This window comes from Plectropomus leopardus, chromosome 2 (genome assembly GCF_008729295.1).
Source record: "Plectropomus leopardus isolate mb chromosome 2, YSFRI_Pleo_2.0, whole genome shotgun sequence".
NCBI classification, from domain to species: domain Eukaryota; kingdom Metazoa; phylum Chordata; class Actinopteri; order Perciformes; family Serranidae; genus Plectropomus; species Plectropomus leopardus.
In genome coordinates, this window is record NC_056464.1 from 28,189,436 (window position 1) to 28,204,125 (window position 14,690).

The following is a 14,690-nucleotide window of genomic DNA, read 5'->3' on the forward strand; positions in this document are numbered from 1 at the left end:
CATTTTTCTCAATAACGCTGTGGGGGGTTGGGTTCAGTCATAAAAACCACTAAAATATCCGCATTTGGTGACACAGAAGCCACTGGAAAAGCTGGGACAGATTGGTGAAAAACATACAGGTTTAGTGCCACAAACGTTGCTTGGAAGTGCTGTGATGTGTCAGTAAAAACACACAGTTTTGGTGCTTCAAAAACTGGTGGAAACACTCTAAAGGGTTGCCATAAAACAGCTGGTGTTGTTTTTCCTCGAACACTGGTCTGCAGCTTGGCATGACACACCACCCCCCCACCTCCCAATGACAAAAGTCAGGTAATATATTCCGGCACTTTAAAAACTACCAGATATGTATGAAACATACACATGTAATGATTTATTGGATAAATATTTATAATATGATGCATTAAAACTTCCTGAATATTTCCATTTGATAGGGTGGAGCAGTGCAACCATAAAAACAAAAAAAGTCTTGGGTTTGAATGATTTCACTCAGTGAGAAAAATCACATGGCTTCAATGAGACAAAGATAAGGAAGTTTTACAAAAATACAAAGAACAGTTTGTACTCTGTTTTTGGCCCTTTTTCTCCAAAAGATAACCATAACATTGAACTAACAATTACAGACACTTTAGTTACCCATCTTCTGACCATGGTTTGTAATACAGTGGTTTTAAGATAAAAACAAATTTCAAAGAGCTGACTGCCTGTTTCATCACCCAGCCTCCAAAGTGTGTGATTCGGTCTAATGAATATTTGAGCCTGAGCAGTCTTCATAAGTTGCTAATTAAAGTGAAGGACCTCCCATCTCAGCCCGGGCTTTTATTAAATCAAGACAATCACATCAACTGTGCATCTCTTGTGCAAAGCACATCCACTGTAGATCAAACATGAGCCCACTCTCCATAGAAAATGAGAAATCGTGGCTTGAACTCAGCCAAGTGTGTTATTCAACCGTCCTAAACTGCAAAGACCTAATGTTCTGTACCATGCACTGTCTGTTTACTTTAAACTTGATGAGCTTCTGTGTTGTTGCACAGACAGTGATAATGAGAGAACCGCTCCTGAAGAATCAAAGGGAGGAGGTGTGATTGATGGTGCTGTCCGACTGAGTGAACCACATTATTTCATCAGATCTTCTCTTAAACAGTAACAGCATGACTTTCCTCAGAACTGCATGTACACATATAACATGACAGCTGCTCAACCACCTTTACTGAGCTTCACACAGCCTCACATCCACTCCACTCAGGCCCCGCAAACTAATCACGGGCCTATGAAACACGTGCATATTACAGACCCTCTGAGGAACACTTTTTAAGGAATAGATCAACATTTTTGGAAATTTGCTAATTCATGTTCTTGCGGAAGTCAAATGAGAGACTTGAGACTCGCTCATACATCTGTCTGCTAATATAGCCAGCAGCTGAAATGTGTATAATGGCAATGTGTATATGCATTATACATCAAGACCCAATAAAGTTTTGCATCTTTGTTCTTTTCTTTTTGCAAAACATTTGTACAAGCATACTGTGACATACTGTGGTGTTTTACTGCATCCAGTTGTGTTGTTTTATTGGCATTTTATGGGGATTTTCTACAGATAATCCAGTGCTGAAAATAAATATATATATATTTTTTTTTCAGTTGTGGCGTTAGATGGGAAGCATTGAATGGGTGATTGCATTGTTAATTAGACATTAAAAAATAATCAGTCTGACCTATTGTACTGAAAGCAGCTGGTGCTGAGCAGGAACTCTGTCTGACATCCGTCATGCCCTAAATAAGCCGCGGCTGTTAGGAACACAGCAGTTGAATGGGGGTTGGAGTTAAATAAAGTTCAAACAGACACACATTTCCTCCATTTACTGATATTAATAATATGAACATGTGTTTGTGTGGTAGCACTTCTTACCTCTTTGGACCTACAAATCACCTACAATGACCTACAAAGTAACACCTTTTCATGCAACCAGTGGTGGAATATTTTATAAATACAATCACAAACACTTGTTTGTTATTTTTAAATGGACAGTTTCATCCTAGGATGCAAAGCAGGTGGACCCAGCTGCAGAAGACAGCAACTGGAGCTCAAAAGATCATTATTTATTTCACGGAAACCGCAACTGAACATAACACAATCATATCAAGGATCAAACAGGAATAACTTATAATATTTTTTCTAATTTATTTATTTAAGAAGGGACCGTGCTCATTAATCCACATTTAAACAAATGTAAATTCACTGGAGTTAGCTGGGGAGCTAGATTTCACTCATACAGTAGTTGCTTGCCTGATGTTAATAGGCATCCAAAAATAATTAAAAAAATACATTATGAATATACAATATGTATAATGGTTAAGCCAAACAACATTAAGATAAAAAGTCACACATTATAACATGTACAACTTAAGAATATGCAACACAATATGACAATATGAGCAGATAAAATCCTAATAGCCATTGATGCAGACACAGTGTAAGTACAGTCATTTTAACATAATGTAAAATTGGCCTAGCATCAGTGCTGACATTGTTGTTTCTCAATAAAACATTTCTTAGCATTAAACTTAAAGGAATGTCATGTTTGGGACTCTCTAATTGATGTTGGTACTGTGTTCCATTGATGAGATGAGATAGATCAATGATGTACAAAGACAGATTAACTAATGAATGTAACTTATTTATGAATGTAATGTTTCCTCTCTCTCTCTCTCTCTTTCTCTCTGTTAGTTCAATTAAATTCAGTTTCAATTAAATTTGCTTTATTGCCATGAATGTTTGTAAAACAATATTGCCAAAGCCTCAGATACAATTAAATGATGACATAAATAAATATAAGAAAAAATAATCAATAATATTATTCAAATGAACAGCAATCCATTGGCTAAAAAAAACATGCATAAATAAAAAAGAGCAACATTTTGTTTTGTGTGTGTGTTATGTCTACTGTATATAGATGTAAAAATTAAAAATTAATAAATTAAAACAAAAAGTGAGCTCTCTCTCTCTCTCTCTCTCTCTCTCTCTCTCTCTCCGCTGACCTCACCTGTGCAGCCACAGTCACAAACAAACTCCATCTGGCGAGGTGTGTGATCCATTAGCATACCATCATCTCCGGCACAGACACAGGAAACTCTCAGTCATCCATACACTGTGTTCTCTCTCTATCTTCATCTAGTGGCAGACAGAAATGGTCATTACCATGGAGACTGTGGTCATCATGGAGTAGCTCATTTATGTTCAACGTTGAACGGATGCATAATTTGTTTTGGTAGCAGTTTGTTTTATGTGCAGTAATTGCTCAACCTTAATGAATAGAAAACATGTCCATGCTGTTTGCTTCTCTTGGCAATGCATGGGTCAAACTCTTGGATACATATCTACTATGGTGCATTCAGTCAATCATTTTATTTTGAAGAATACGAGGATTTTTGAGACGAATAGGGTGGATAGAAAGGAGAGGGTATTTCTTTAGGATGTATTGGTATATTTACATTATTTTATCAGATTATCACATAGTCAGCCGCTGTACTGGGTCATCATGTGTGTGTGAAGATGATGATGGCCTTGTGATAAAGGTGCGGTGGGTAGCTGAGTGATATGGTCTAACTGTGGATTCATAGCTGACCTATTAATAGCAGAGAGGATGACTGGTTAATGGGTCCAAAGGTTGACAAAGGTGAAAGGGTTTTTTTTTTTTTTTTTGTTAAAAGCATGTTGCGAAACCTGCTTTACACCAGTCAGAGTGCAGAGACCTGATTATGCTCTTCATACTGGACCTAGAGGAGGATATTGTGATAACATGCAATATATCTCCTGTTGCTTCCACCTTGAGACTGATGCTGTGAGTGAACCAGAAAGAGCAGACCAAGGCAGTAATGGATTCTCACAGCTTAACAGTCAACTGATATCTTTAAGTGAGAGGATGGATATGATCAAAAAGATGGATTTTTAGTACAAAGTTGCACTGGACCATATGAGTTCAACTAGTGCCTCTAGACCAGAGTTTTGTTTCCTTTCTTTTTCCCAATATCAAAATCATCTATAAGTGTAAAGCATCAGTATGTCTGTTTTGAGAAACAGCGCCTATTTTTGCAGTTAGTGATTTAACACCATAGTTGCTGCTCTGTAACTATGGTCTCTCCCCTCTTACTTAAAAAAAAAAAGTTTATATCAAACTGTCAACATATATAGTATCAGAGGAATACACTAAAATCACAAGCATACAGATGAAGCATTTAGAAAACAAAACTAAAGCAGTTCCAAACAGACAAAGACAACCAAAATGTTGAAGAAAAAAGTCTCTCCTCCTTCCTTTTTAAAATGTTGTGATAAGAATTTACAATCAGTCATACCTAAGCAACAACCTCTGGGGCTTGGAAATAAAGCCAACACTGAAGGGCCAGATTTTTTTCCTGTTGACAATAAGCTTAATCGGGCTTGAATGCAACAGATGTTTATATGTAAAAGCTGCACTCCAGTTTTACATATGTCAAAAATAAATGAGTCATATATACTTCTTAGGCTAATATAAAATGACAGTGACAGCTTTTGTTTTAAAAACATAGAATGGTAGTGATTGTTGGTAAACAGAACTTATAAGTCTTATGTTTTACATTATTTTGGCTTTTTAGCATTTCAATAGTGTTATTAATTTGACATATTCTGAGGATGCTATTGCTTTTTTAATGTCAAGGAGAGTGTCCCAAGAAAATGTTACAGTAATAATGCTCCAGTGGGTTGAATTTATTTATTGATTTTTAGGGTGACCCATAAAGTCCAGTGCTTTTCAGTTCTTAAGAAAATGAATCTTCCTGGCATACTTGCAGTTTTTCACATAAAAATGGAGCAAAGGCACATCTACTTGCTCTGAAGAAGAGAGGACAGAGGGAGGCAGCATCGTCTTGCAATTCAATCCCTTTTCTAACACAACCAATTTGCATCTCTAGCCCTTTGAAAGCTGTGCAAAACATAGGAAGATGGCAATGACCAATGCAAGAAATTACACCTAAATCATGAGGAAATTATTTTTTTTAAAAGTACAAGAAAATTTCCTGAAATATAGTAAGGAATATAAATAAATGAATAAATAAATGCAGTGACCTGAAAAAGGTGCTAAAATGTTTGGGTTTTTTTAAATCAGAATTTTAAATATTTAATTATGGTAATTTTTTTTTTTTAAACTTTTTTTTCTTTTTTTTTCCTAGACATTTTCCGTTGTTCTTTATAGATAACTTTTCAAATCCTCTTGTTATTTGTGGAACCTTTCTTGCCAAGTCCCCATCACCTTATCCCCCATGTTTTTTTTTGTTTTTTTTTGTTTGTTGGTTTTTTTTTTAAATACCACCAATTTGCTCCAGATTTGAGGTTTCAGATACTTTTGAAAGGCATCTGAAATGACTGAAATCAGTAAGTAGAAAATTAGGAGCAGAAAGGCAAATATGTGTCACTAAAAATTACAGCTGGAACTTACATAATGTGCACTTTTAACATCTGTTTTACTGTATCTTTGCTCTCATGCAGATTTGTTTCCTGTTGTCTGTGTCAGTGTGATTGCATTCCCAATGGGGTGTATCAGAGCCATCGCCATGCTAAAAGTATTTATATCCCACACTATCCTTCCTATCCCTCCCTCAGCACAGGAAAATGATCTTCACTTGAAAGACCATCTGCAAATACCATGCAGGGCACTGTAACTTTCCCAATATAACCTCAGCACTCAGCCAGCTGAGGGGTCCACTCAGTGGCCTCAGTCTGAGCTGTGAGGGAAGAGACAGGCGCTAACTCTGCTCTGTGGATTGTGTTTTCACATTTGGATGAGCACTATGATGAAAGGGGAAGATTCAGAGGAAGTAGAGATTGACTTGGAGAGAGACTCAAGTGGCTCTGAATTTGACAATGGGGAGGAACCTGAGACGCTGTGGCGAGCCCCGCCTGTTCTGGAAGAAGAGGAAAACATTCATACGTCAACTCTAGTAGAAATCAGTGACACCAAGCCTCTGATTAATGTCAGAGACCCCCGCGGTATCAATGACTGTCTCAAGGTATTGCATTCTTATGCAGTAGCTCTATAAAACTTTGTTTTATGGACCCTTTGGGCTTTGGACACAGAGATTATTAAAAAAAACAGTTTGGCTGATTGTACTGCCCTCCAGTGGATATCATTTATTTTTGAGGGTGGATAGGTCAAACTGGAACAGGAGTGTAGCATCAGCACCGCTTTCTCTTTGTGTCTCCAGGTGACGTTTGAGGATGTGATAGCTGAGCCGGTGTCAGTGCGCAGTGGGGACAGAGTGTGGATCTGGAGTAACGCCTTGTTTGAGGTGTCTCGGGTTTGGATCTACAGGATAGTCACAGTGCTTCTGGCCATTCCCATTTCAATTATCTCTGGTGTCCTGTTCGCCATCCTCAGCTGCCTCCACATCTGGTAGGTTTCAATCAGGCCTTCCTGCACATACTAAATGTCCATTGTATAGGATTTTGGGGCATCTGCTAGAAGAAACGATACGTGATAATTATAACTACGTTTTCTTTAGTTTACAATCAACTGAAAATAAGAATCCTTTTGACCTTATTAGGAATCATTTATATCTATATACACAGCAGGTCCTCTCCCATGAAATCCACCATGTTATTTCTACATTAGCCTTGAGCACGCCCGCTTTCATTGAAAAACAACCATAGTCCTCTAGTGGCCCTTGTAATTATTACTGGAGCAGAGAAGGAGGTATCTTGAAATAGCATAAAAAGTTACAAAGTTTGCATTATGATGTGCAAATGTTGAAGAAGCTGTTAGGGTGTAAGGCTGAGCAGAAACACAACAGACTTCCTCCCAAGGGATAGGACCATTTGCATTTTCATGTTTTTGGGTCGACCATCGCAGTTCTTCTACACGCTTAGCACACAGGAGAAGTTTCAGTTCTGGACCCTCAGTGTTAGATACCACTAAATCATACACAATAGACCTTTAAGGGAACAACACAGACATTGTTTCTTACTACTACTGTCAATCACACAGATAGTTTGGGTTTCGTTTAGCCGGATTTTGAGATATTATGTGAAATTTCTGGCTCCACTCCAATAACATAGGGGTGAAAGGAAATTTGTTTGTTGTTCTCACATCCTGAAATAAGACACTTCAAGCAGGCCTAAGGCTGGACTGAATTCTTGCACCAGCATCCTAACAATGACAAGGGTAGCATGATGGTGTTAAGCAGGTTTAATGTTTATTATGTTCACCTTCTTAGTTTAGCACGTTAGCATGCATATATTTAATTATTAGCACTAAAAACAAAGTACAGGTGAGGCTGATGGGAAATTTGCACTTAGTTCCTCATAAACCAAAGTACTGGACAAATCATCGTAAAATATTCATCTGATGATGACAGAAGGGATCCCAAGAGTAACTACAATTCATTCTGTGGGGAACATGAGAGTCGGTACACAATTTCAAGTGTCATGAGATGTGGAGCAGGTGGGCCCAAATGCAGAAGACAACCACTGAACACCACACAATCGAATCAAGGATTCAACAAAGACTGAACTGAAAACCAGGACTTAAATACATACTAGACTGATGAGGGGATGAAGTTCAAGTGGAGAAGCTCACAAGGGGAATCAGATGATGAAGCAGAAGACCAGGCAGAAAGCTGATTGGCTGTGAAGAACTGAGAACAGGAAAGGACTAACAAGGCTGATGCAGAGCAGGTGTGTAGATGGGTAAATGAGGAAAAGGCAGCACAGGCACACAGGAGGAAAATACACAAATAATTTAAACCCCAAAACACAATCCACTTAACAACAAGCCGACCAAGTGAAATTAAAGACAGACTAACTAATAACGGCAACTTAATTCAGTCTTAAACTTAGTCCAGTCCTCCCAAAAGTCTGAAAAAATCAGGATACAGCAGACTTTGACATCGAGGTTATCCATTGAACCGTTGTCGAGAAATTTTAATCAAAATCATAAAAAGTGGCACGAGAGGAAAAGTCAGTCAATCACTAAACTAATAAGCATTTATCATCTGGGAACACTAAATATCCCTACTAAATAAAGTAGTAAATAAAGTTGAGATGTTTCCTGAGCGAGTTATGTGAAAAATTTGACCCTCTGGTGGCAGTACAGCAAGAGTCATAGGATTACCAAAGTTTTTTTCTTCTCTGGACCTTGATTTTCTGACTGTCTAAAGGACATAATAAAGATGCATGCTGTGCTTACAAAAAGAGGAACTGTGAAATAACTGCAGAGAACTAAGAAGGGTTAATGTCCTGATTCAACCCAAAGTTACGAAATATCAAAGCTATGAGTATAAAACCCTCTGGGGGTTTTGCGGGAGTGAACAACTTTCTTTTTGTGCATCTGTGTTTGTAATTGTTTTGTTTCTTTCTCTGGCAGGATGGTTGGTCCCTGCAGTCAGTGTATCCTCATCGGCACACGCTGGCTGCAGAGCCTGTGGAGTATTGTGCTAGACGTCATTGTGCGTCCCTTCCTCACGAGTGCTGGGAGATGCTGTGGAGGCTTCAGCATTCACCTGGCCAAAGAATGAGACTCACACATCCAGACAGGGATTGTTTGTTTCCTGCAGTGGTGTTGTAGTGGACTGAGCTGAATTGGGCATTGATATTTGATTATTTAATGTCTAATTCAAAGTAAAATGTTTATAATTACATGTTTTCCACAGTTTGGTTATAGTTCAAAAGCATCTGATGGCCCTTTTTAATGTCTATACAGGGTGTGTAATGTTAAAAACAATAGATGGTGATTTAATTCTTCCTTTCTTGCTCAGAGGGTGAAATCACTTTAGTGAGACAAAAAAACATCTTGGATGAAGACAATGCAGATTCTTTAACAACTTCCATAACAGTGATTGTTTTGAAGAAAATGAAATTGATTAAAGTATTTCTTTTTGTTGATAATACTGTTTTCTTACACTGATACAACAGTGGGGATACACAGCTCTGTGTGATTTTACAAAATTTGATCAATTTTTGCATCATTTGTTATATAAATTGATTGTTGTATCATATTTATGCTTTAAAACTGGGGTTTTAGTCTATATTTGGTTAAATCTTTCAAACTGTAGTTAGTTTCAAACTGTAGTGTACAGTAAACTGTAACCTTTACATTTAGTTCAGTAGAAAAGAAGAAACACTTCTCTTAGATGTATTCTTAGAGGAAGCAATGGCAACAAAAGTTATGGATAACTCATTAGTTCTCCACTTTATACTCACTGTGATTTAAACAGATATTTAAACCATTGTCTTGACACCATTACTGTAAGGACAATAGGTCAGCAGGAAGGGGGATGAACCTTAAAATAAGATGGATTTATTTCCAGATGCATGTGCCTGAGAGGTGTGTGCCCGCCCCACCTCTTCTATGTCTGTGTTTGTGTGTGTGTGTGTGTGTGTGTGTGTGTATCTCTTCCCGACCTCTTCCTCACTATCTACATCCTCTTTTTACAGGATGTAAAGGATGTAAAGGATGGTGAGAGATGTTATAAATGAGCAGCTCTGTTTTCATTGCTGACTGTGTGTTTTTTAAAAGTGACCACCATGTCCTCATATCACCATGTGATTCCTCAGATCATTATTTTTAACCTTATGTAATGTATGAATTTTCTGCAAATAACAACTGATAATATTTTAATATTAAGTTTTATTTAACTTAAGTGTTTTTTAATTTGTATGTATTATATTCAGAAAAACGGAATAGAAAGTTTGTAGTTCTTTCCCACTCCCTGCATCCCTCTGTGTGTGTGTGTGTGTGTGTGTGTGTGTGTGAGAGAGAGAGAGAGAGAAAGTGAGTGAGTGAGTGAGAGAGTGTGTGTCTTCCTGTTTTTTTGCTAAGTACAGCGAGAAAAGTTATCTAATTCATGCCAATACAGAGTCAGCAATAAAAACAAAACCACTCTTTTGTAACGTCCCTCATCATCCTCTACATCCTGCAAAAACATAACCTTTTGGTCAGAATGAAACAAATACAAACAAACAAACAAACAAACACACACACACACACACACACACACACACAGAAGCACATTTTCATCTTATCTTTATATATTTACTCATGCATTTGTTGAAGTCTTGAAAGCAAACCTATAATAGACTTATTAATATTGGCCATATCTACCATGACCTCACCCATTGGTTTTTATACTGCTGTTATGAAACAATTTCTGACATTTTGGCTGTCACCATTTTGGCCAGAAAAGACCATATTTTGCAAGAAGGAATGGTGCTGTTGAGGAGTGAGGGGTGGATCTGACTCACACACTGTAACGGTGCCTAGCAGACAGCCTGTCATTCAAAGTGGCCCAACCATTAAATATAAACCGTAATAAAATGTAAATGGGTGAGTTATACAAAATATCACCCCCTTTACAGGTGTCATGAATGTTAAAATTATCAATAGAGACCAAATCTCTTTTTCTTTCGGCAGTGTGAATTGCATCATGCTTCTCTATGAAAAAATTCTGTAAAGTGGCAATACACACAAGCTTTTTGCTTCACTTGACCATTATGGAGTAAATGCTGATTGCACAATGTCATAACTATAGAAAATCACACCATCTGCATGTAGATTGGCTCCCTTACAAGCCTCACTTTTATGCAAATATGTCTGCCACTGGGTATGATCTCTTGGGAAAATAAAGGCTTGATTTATAGCACAAAGGAAATGCATCAACCACTGCTTACCCAAAACAGGAAGAGAAAAGCATTTTCGTTTTACCCGATCGCTATCAGTAGCTATACCCAGTTACCAAAGAGTATCACTGTAGTTCATTGCTATTCCCAGGATAGAGAGTTTTGAACGGTGGAACCAACAAGGTTGCTGTGGAAACTGTGCTGACCTCTGAGGAAAACTGGAAGCAATTTGGTTGTTTGTACAACAGTGGAGCCAACAATAATACTGCTTGGAAACAGGTGGGGAAATTTGAGAAGTTATCTGTTTTCCATGTTGAGTCACAGTGCGAGTTGTCACCAAAAAAGAAAAGACAATGCTACTCTATGTGTGTGTGTGTGTGTGTGTGTGTGTGTGTGTGCATCCCTATACTTCACATGGCATGTGAGTTGACAGTTTAAGGAAGTCATCGCTGGCAGCTCCCGCTGGCATTCCTGGATTTGAAATAAACATTGTGTGGTGTTTCTATCTAATTGCCACATCCCTCTCCTGCCCTCTGTGGCTCGGACTGCTGCCACACCCACAAGGCTAATCATCTTGCTGTCCTTTGCTTTATTATCTCAGCTTCAGTCTGCTTCTTCAGTCAGAGAGCAGGACCATGGCGGAATTTAACAGCAGCCAGGAGCAGATGATCAGGACGGACAGCTTCACCTGGGAGATCGACCTCATCAATAGAGACCCCAAGCAAATCAATGAGGACGTCATCAAGGTGAAAATATTGAAAATATTCAGTGTTTGCTTTGGACGCACATACATTAAAGTATAAACTGTGTGATGTAATGTTTGAGATTGATCAAGCTTTGAAAGTGTGTGTGTGTATGTGTGTGTGTGTCAGCTTTTTTGGTAAGTTGGAAGAGCAAAGGCCTGAGATAATTCTTTCTATTATTGGATCATGGTTGATTTGACCATGCATGCTGCCAGCGATTAAGCCTTTGCTAAAATTTAATATAACTTCATAGAAAAAAATCTTGATTGTGATTTTAAGCTTCCTGATAGAGAACTGGGAAGTTTTAAATGGTTGATTTTGAATAAGTGTTGATAACAGGACTCAACTTTGGGGTCGACGATGTAAATGATATAATGTTGCTAACATTCAATATCTCTGGAACGATGTATGCGAAAAATTACTGTTTGTCTTTTTTGTTGTTGTTGCTGTTTTCACAGGAGCTAAGCTTAGCCAAGTCGATTAGCCATCGAGCTGTTCCCAAAAAAATCATGTCTTTTTTAATATTGTGATAAATCCGTACCATTGGCATTGTTACATCCCTAGAAGAAGATTTTTTTAATGCAGTTTTTTTTTGCCACCACCTCTACACAAAAACAACAAATGGGATTTAGTGTCAGTGTAAGTCAGAGCATTAAAAAAAATGCATTTATTTTCGGAATCACTGTCTCTTAGGATCATCCACTGTACTTGCTTCTACTTCCTACTTGCTACTTCCTTTTATTATAATATGAATATTATCGTATTTTGTACCTGTTGTCTCGTTGTGAGGTCTGTGCATGTGTTCTGTAAAGCTTGGCTAGATTCTGCCTGAAGTAGGTGGGAAGACATGTTTATTTGTGATTTGTGTGAACTGACCATATAAGCCTGTCTAACTAAACACAGTAAATTAATGACCCTTCTCTGTATGCTGTAGATCAGCTTTGAAGATGTGATCGCAGAGCCTGCTGGGACACACAGTTTAGACTGTGTGTGGACAGGCAGCAACATCACCTTCACAGGGACAAAGTACTGCTGTTACCGCACCCTGACTGCCATCTTGGGCATCCCTTTGTCACTTATCTGGGGCTTCACGTTTGCTTGTCTGTCATTTTGGCACATCTGGGTTGTTGCTCCCTGTATTAAGAGCTTTCTGATTAATATGCACTGTGTGAGCCAATACTTCTCGCTGTACATACGCATCTTCATTGACCCATTCTTTGAGGCAATGGGGAAGATATACAGCAGTGTGAGGGTGGTTTTACAAAAGGAGGTGTAAGATCTGTACAGCTGCTTTACCCTGTCACGAAGATTAATTTCTGGACATTTCACTGACTTTTAGAAGATCCACAACACATTAGGCTGCAAGGGTGCAAGATTAATGATTGTCATTTTCGTTGGTTAACATTTTGAGCTGATTTAGTGTCTATTGCTGGATTGAATTTCAATGATGTCGGGCTACAACTAACAATTATTTACATTGTAAAGTGTCAACTTGCTCATGTTTTTCATTAAGTGATTAGTTGTTTAGTCTTTAAAATGTCAGATATAGTGAAAAATGTCAATCAGGGTTGCCCAAAGCCCAAAATATTTTGTAGACTTTTATATAGCAGTAAAAAAATCCAGAAAATATTTACATTTAAGAAGCTGGAATGAGATATTTTGTAACCTTTTTTATCTCTAAAAATCACTGCAGCTCTACAATGATGTTTCTTTTTTTACAGCAAAACCTGACAATTGACAACCATGAATTTCACTGTTTTTACATTTTCACTTGTGTGAACCAGACAAACATCAAATAAATCATGCTTCAAGTTCAATGGTTCCTCACAGTAGAACAACTGTAATTTCTCCAACATGCCATGACAGACAGATTTAAGCATCAGTAAATTTTGTGGTTAAGCCAAATGTTAGACACTAGTCACACTTTGAAAACTGTATGTGAAAGTGAATTTAACTTTTTCACTGTTTTAAAACTGCTTCCTGTGAATGTTGCCCTAAACCACAATGTTTTGTTACACAACCTCCCTGGCCATATAAAGTTAAAGAAGTTTTAAAACACACCTAACAGGCCAAGAACGCACATTATCTGTTCCAGATCCTGACATTCTCCATATGTTGAGTATAAACAGATGGCATATTGCCTTGAATCCACAGCAACAGAAACACAGCAGGAAAAAATGTCTACTTATTGGAATAATCAGTGGCCACAAGGGGGAACCAATATTCTAAATTAATCCCAATGAGATAAAATGTTTCTATAAGTCCAGGTACACTGATTACCCCAAAACACCAACCACCTAGAGAAGAGGAAATTGATCTGATAAAAAACATGTGGACACACATGAGGAGCAGTGGAAACTATTTACAAAGTCAACCCCATATTACATCATGAAGGACAAACACTGTTTGATCTGTAGCACAGGAAAGTCTGCTGAAAACATGCTGAAACCAGCTTCCTTTTTTAAAATGCATTCATTATAGATTTTACATTACTGCTGAGTTTTTGTTGTGTTGTTAAAATGAAGATGTTAAAAAGATGAAAAAAGTGGGTATTATCTTTACAATTGTGCATATCAACACTTAACCTCCAATATATTAAAATATCTAAGAAAAATGCCTGTACACAATGATACAGTGTTTTAAAGGAGTAAACAATCACTACAGTCAAGTTGTCCTTGTTTGTGGACACTGTTGTGCCATCTAGTGGTAGCAAAAACACAAAACGCTTATCCACATAAAAACAAGAAGGCAGCCACATCTGCCAAGTCAGTCTACAGCCAAGGTACAAAACATGATCAAATTTAAACCCTGCTTTCAAATTAATTTGTTTCAAACAGCCTAAAGTTTATGTATGTATCTATGTGCGTATTAGTATGCATAAATTACCATGGATAAGAAAATAGACTTAAAAGAAGCCTGCTGCACGTGGTTGATGTACTGCAGTGATTATTTAGAGTTCCTTTTTATGCTGGTGGTGAATCTGTCCCTGGCAGGAAGTATTTGATATACGTAAAACTAATCATAAACTGTGGTGGCTGCTGCAGCAAAATTAACATCTATTAGCTATTTTAATGTAATACACTAGCAGGGGGAGCTGCATTAATTGTTAGAGAAAGATTTGTTTTTGTATTGTAGTATGAAACTTGTAGGGTTACCAATAAACTACTGCTGACCTTTAAGGGTAATTTAAAAAATATCAAGCCTATACCAGTTTTTACATAAGTGTAAAGTGCAGATATATCAGATGAAAAAAAATAGAAAAGTATTAAACCTTTATTTTTCAAAAATGCTATGCATGAAAA

The 14,690-nt window shown here is 37.6% G+C and overlaps 2 protein-coding genes across 2 annotated transcripts; both read left to right on the forward strand.

Moving 5' to 3' along the window:
- Positions 1–5,722: 5,722 nt before the first annotated feature.
- Positions 5,723–8,914, forward strand: zgc:172270 (uncharacterized protein LOC100136849 homolog). The gene is made up of 3 exons (XM_042507323.1): positions 5,723–6,042; positions 6,238–6,425; positions 8,394–8,914. The coding sequence occupies exons 1-3, from the start codon at positions 5,815–5,817 to the stop codon at positions 8,542–8,544; spliced, it is 567 nt and encodes a 188-aa protein (XP_042363257.1). The 5' UTR covers positions 5,723–5,814; the 3' UTR covers positions 8,545–8,914.
- A 1,783-nt stretch (positions 8,915–10,697) lies between these two features.
- LOC121958429 (caveolin-1-like) lies at positions 10,698–13,210 on the forward strand. The gene is made up of 3 exons (XM_042507334.1): positions 10,698–10,924; positions 11,247–11,391; positions 12,323–13,210. Exons 2-3 carry the CDS (start codon positions 11,281–11,283, stop codon positions 12,662–12,664), a joined length of 453 nt encoding a protein of 150 aa, XP_042363268.1. The 5' UTR covers positions 10,698–10,924; positions 11,247–11,280; the 3' UTR covers positions 12,665–13,210.
- Positions 13,211–14,690: the final 1,480 nt, after the last annotated feature.

Excerpts from the sequence above, each read along its gene's own strand:
- zgc:172270 (XM_042507323.1), top strand. The coding sequence starts at position 5,815 with ATGAGCACTATGATGAAAGGGGAAGATTCAGAGGAAGTAGAGATTGAC. Across the intron at positions 6,043-6,237 it reads GTATCAATGACTGTCTCAAG|GTGACGTTTGAGGATGTGAT; the intron begins GTATTGCATTCT and ends TTGTGTCTCCAG. Across the intron at positions 6,426-8,393 it reads CTCAGCTGCCTCCACATCTG|GATGGTTGGTCCCTGCAGTC; the intron begins GTAGGTTTCAAT and ends TTTCTCTGGCAG.
- LOC121958429 (XM_042507334.1), top strand. The coding sequence starts at position 11,281 with ATGGCGGAATTTAACAGCAGCCAGGAGCAGATGATCAGGACGGACAGC. Across the intron at positions 11,392-12,322 it reads TCAATGAGGACGTCATCAAG|ATCAGCTTTGAAGATGTGAT; the intron begins GTGAAAATATTG and ends TGTATGCTGTAG.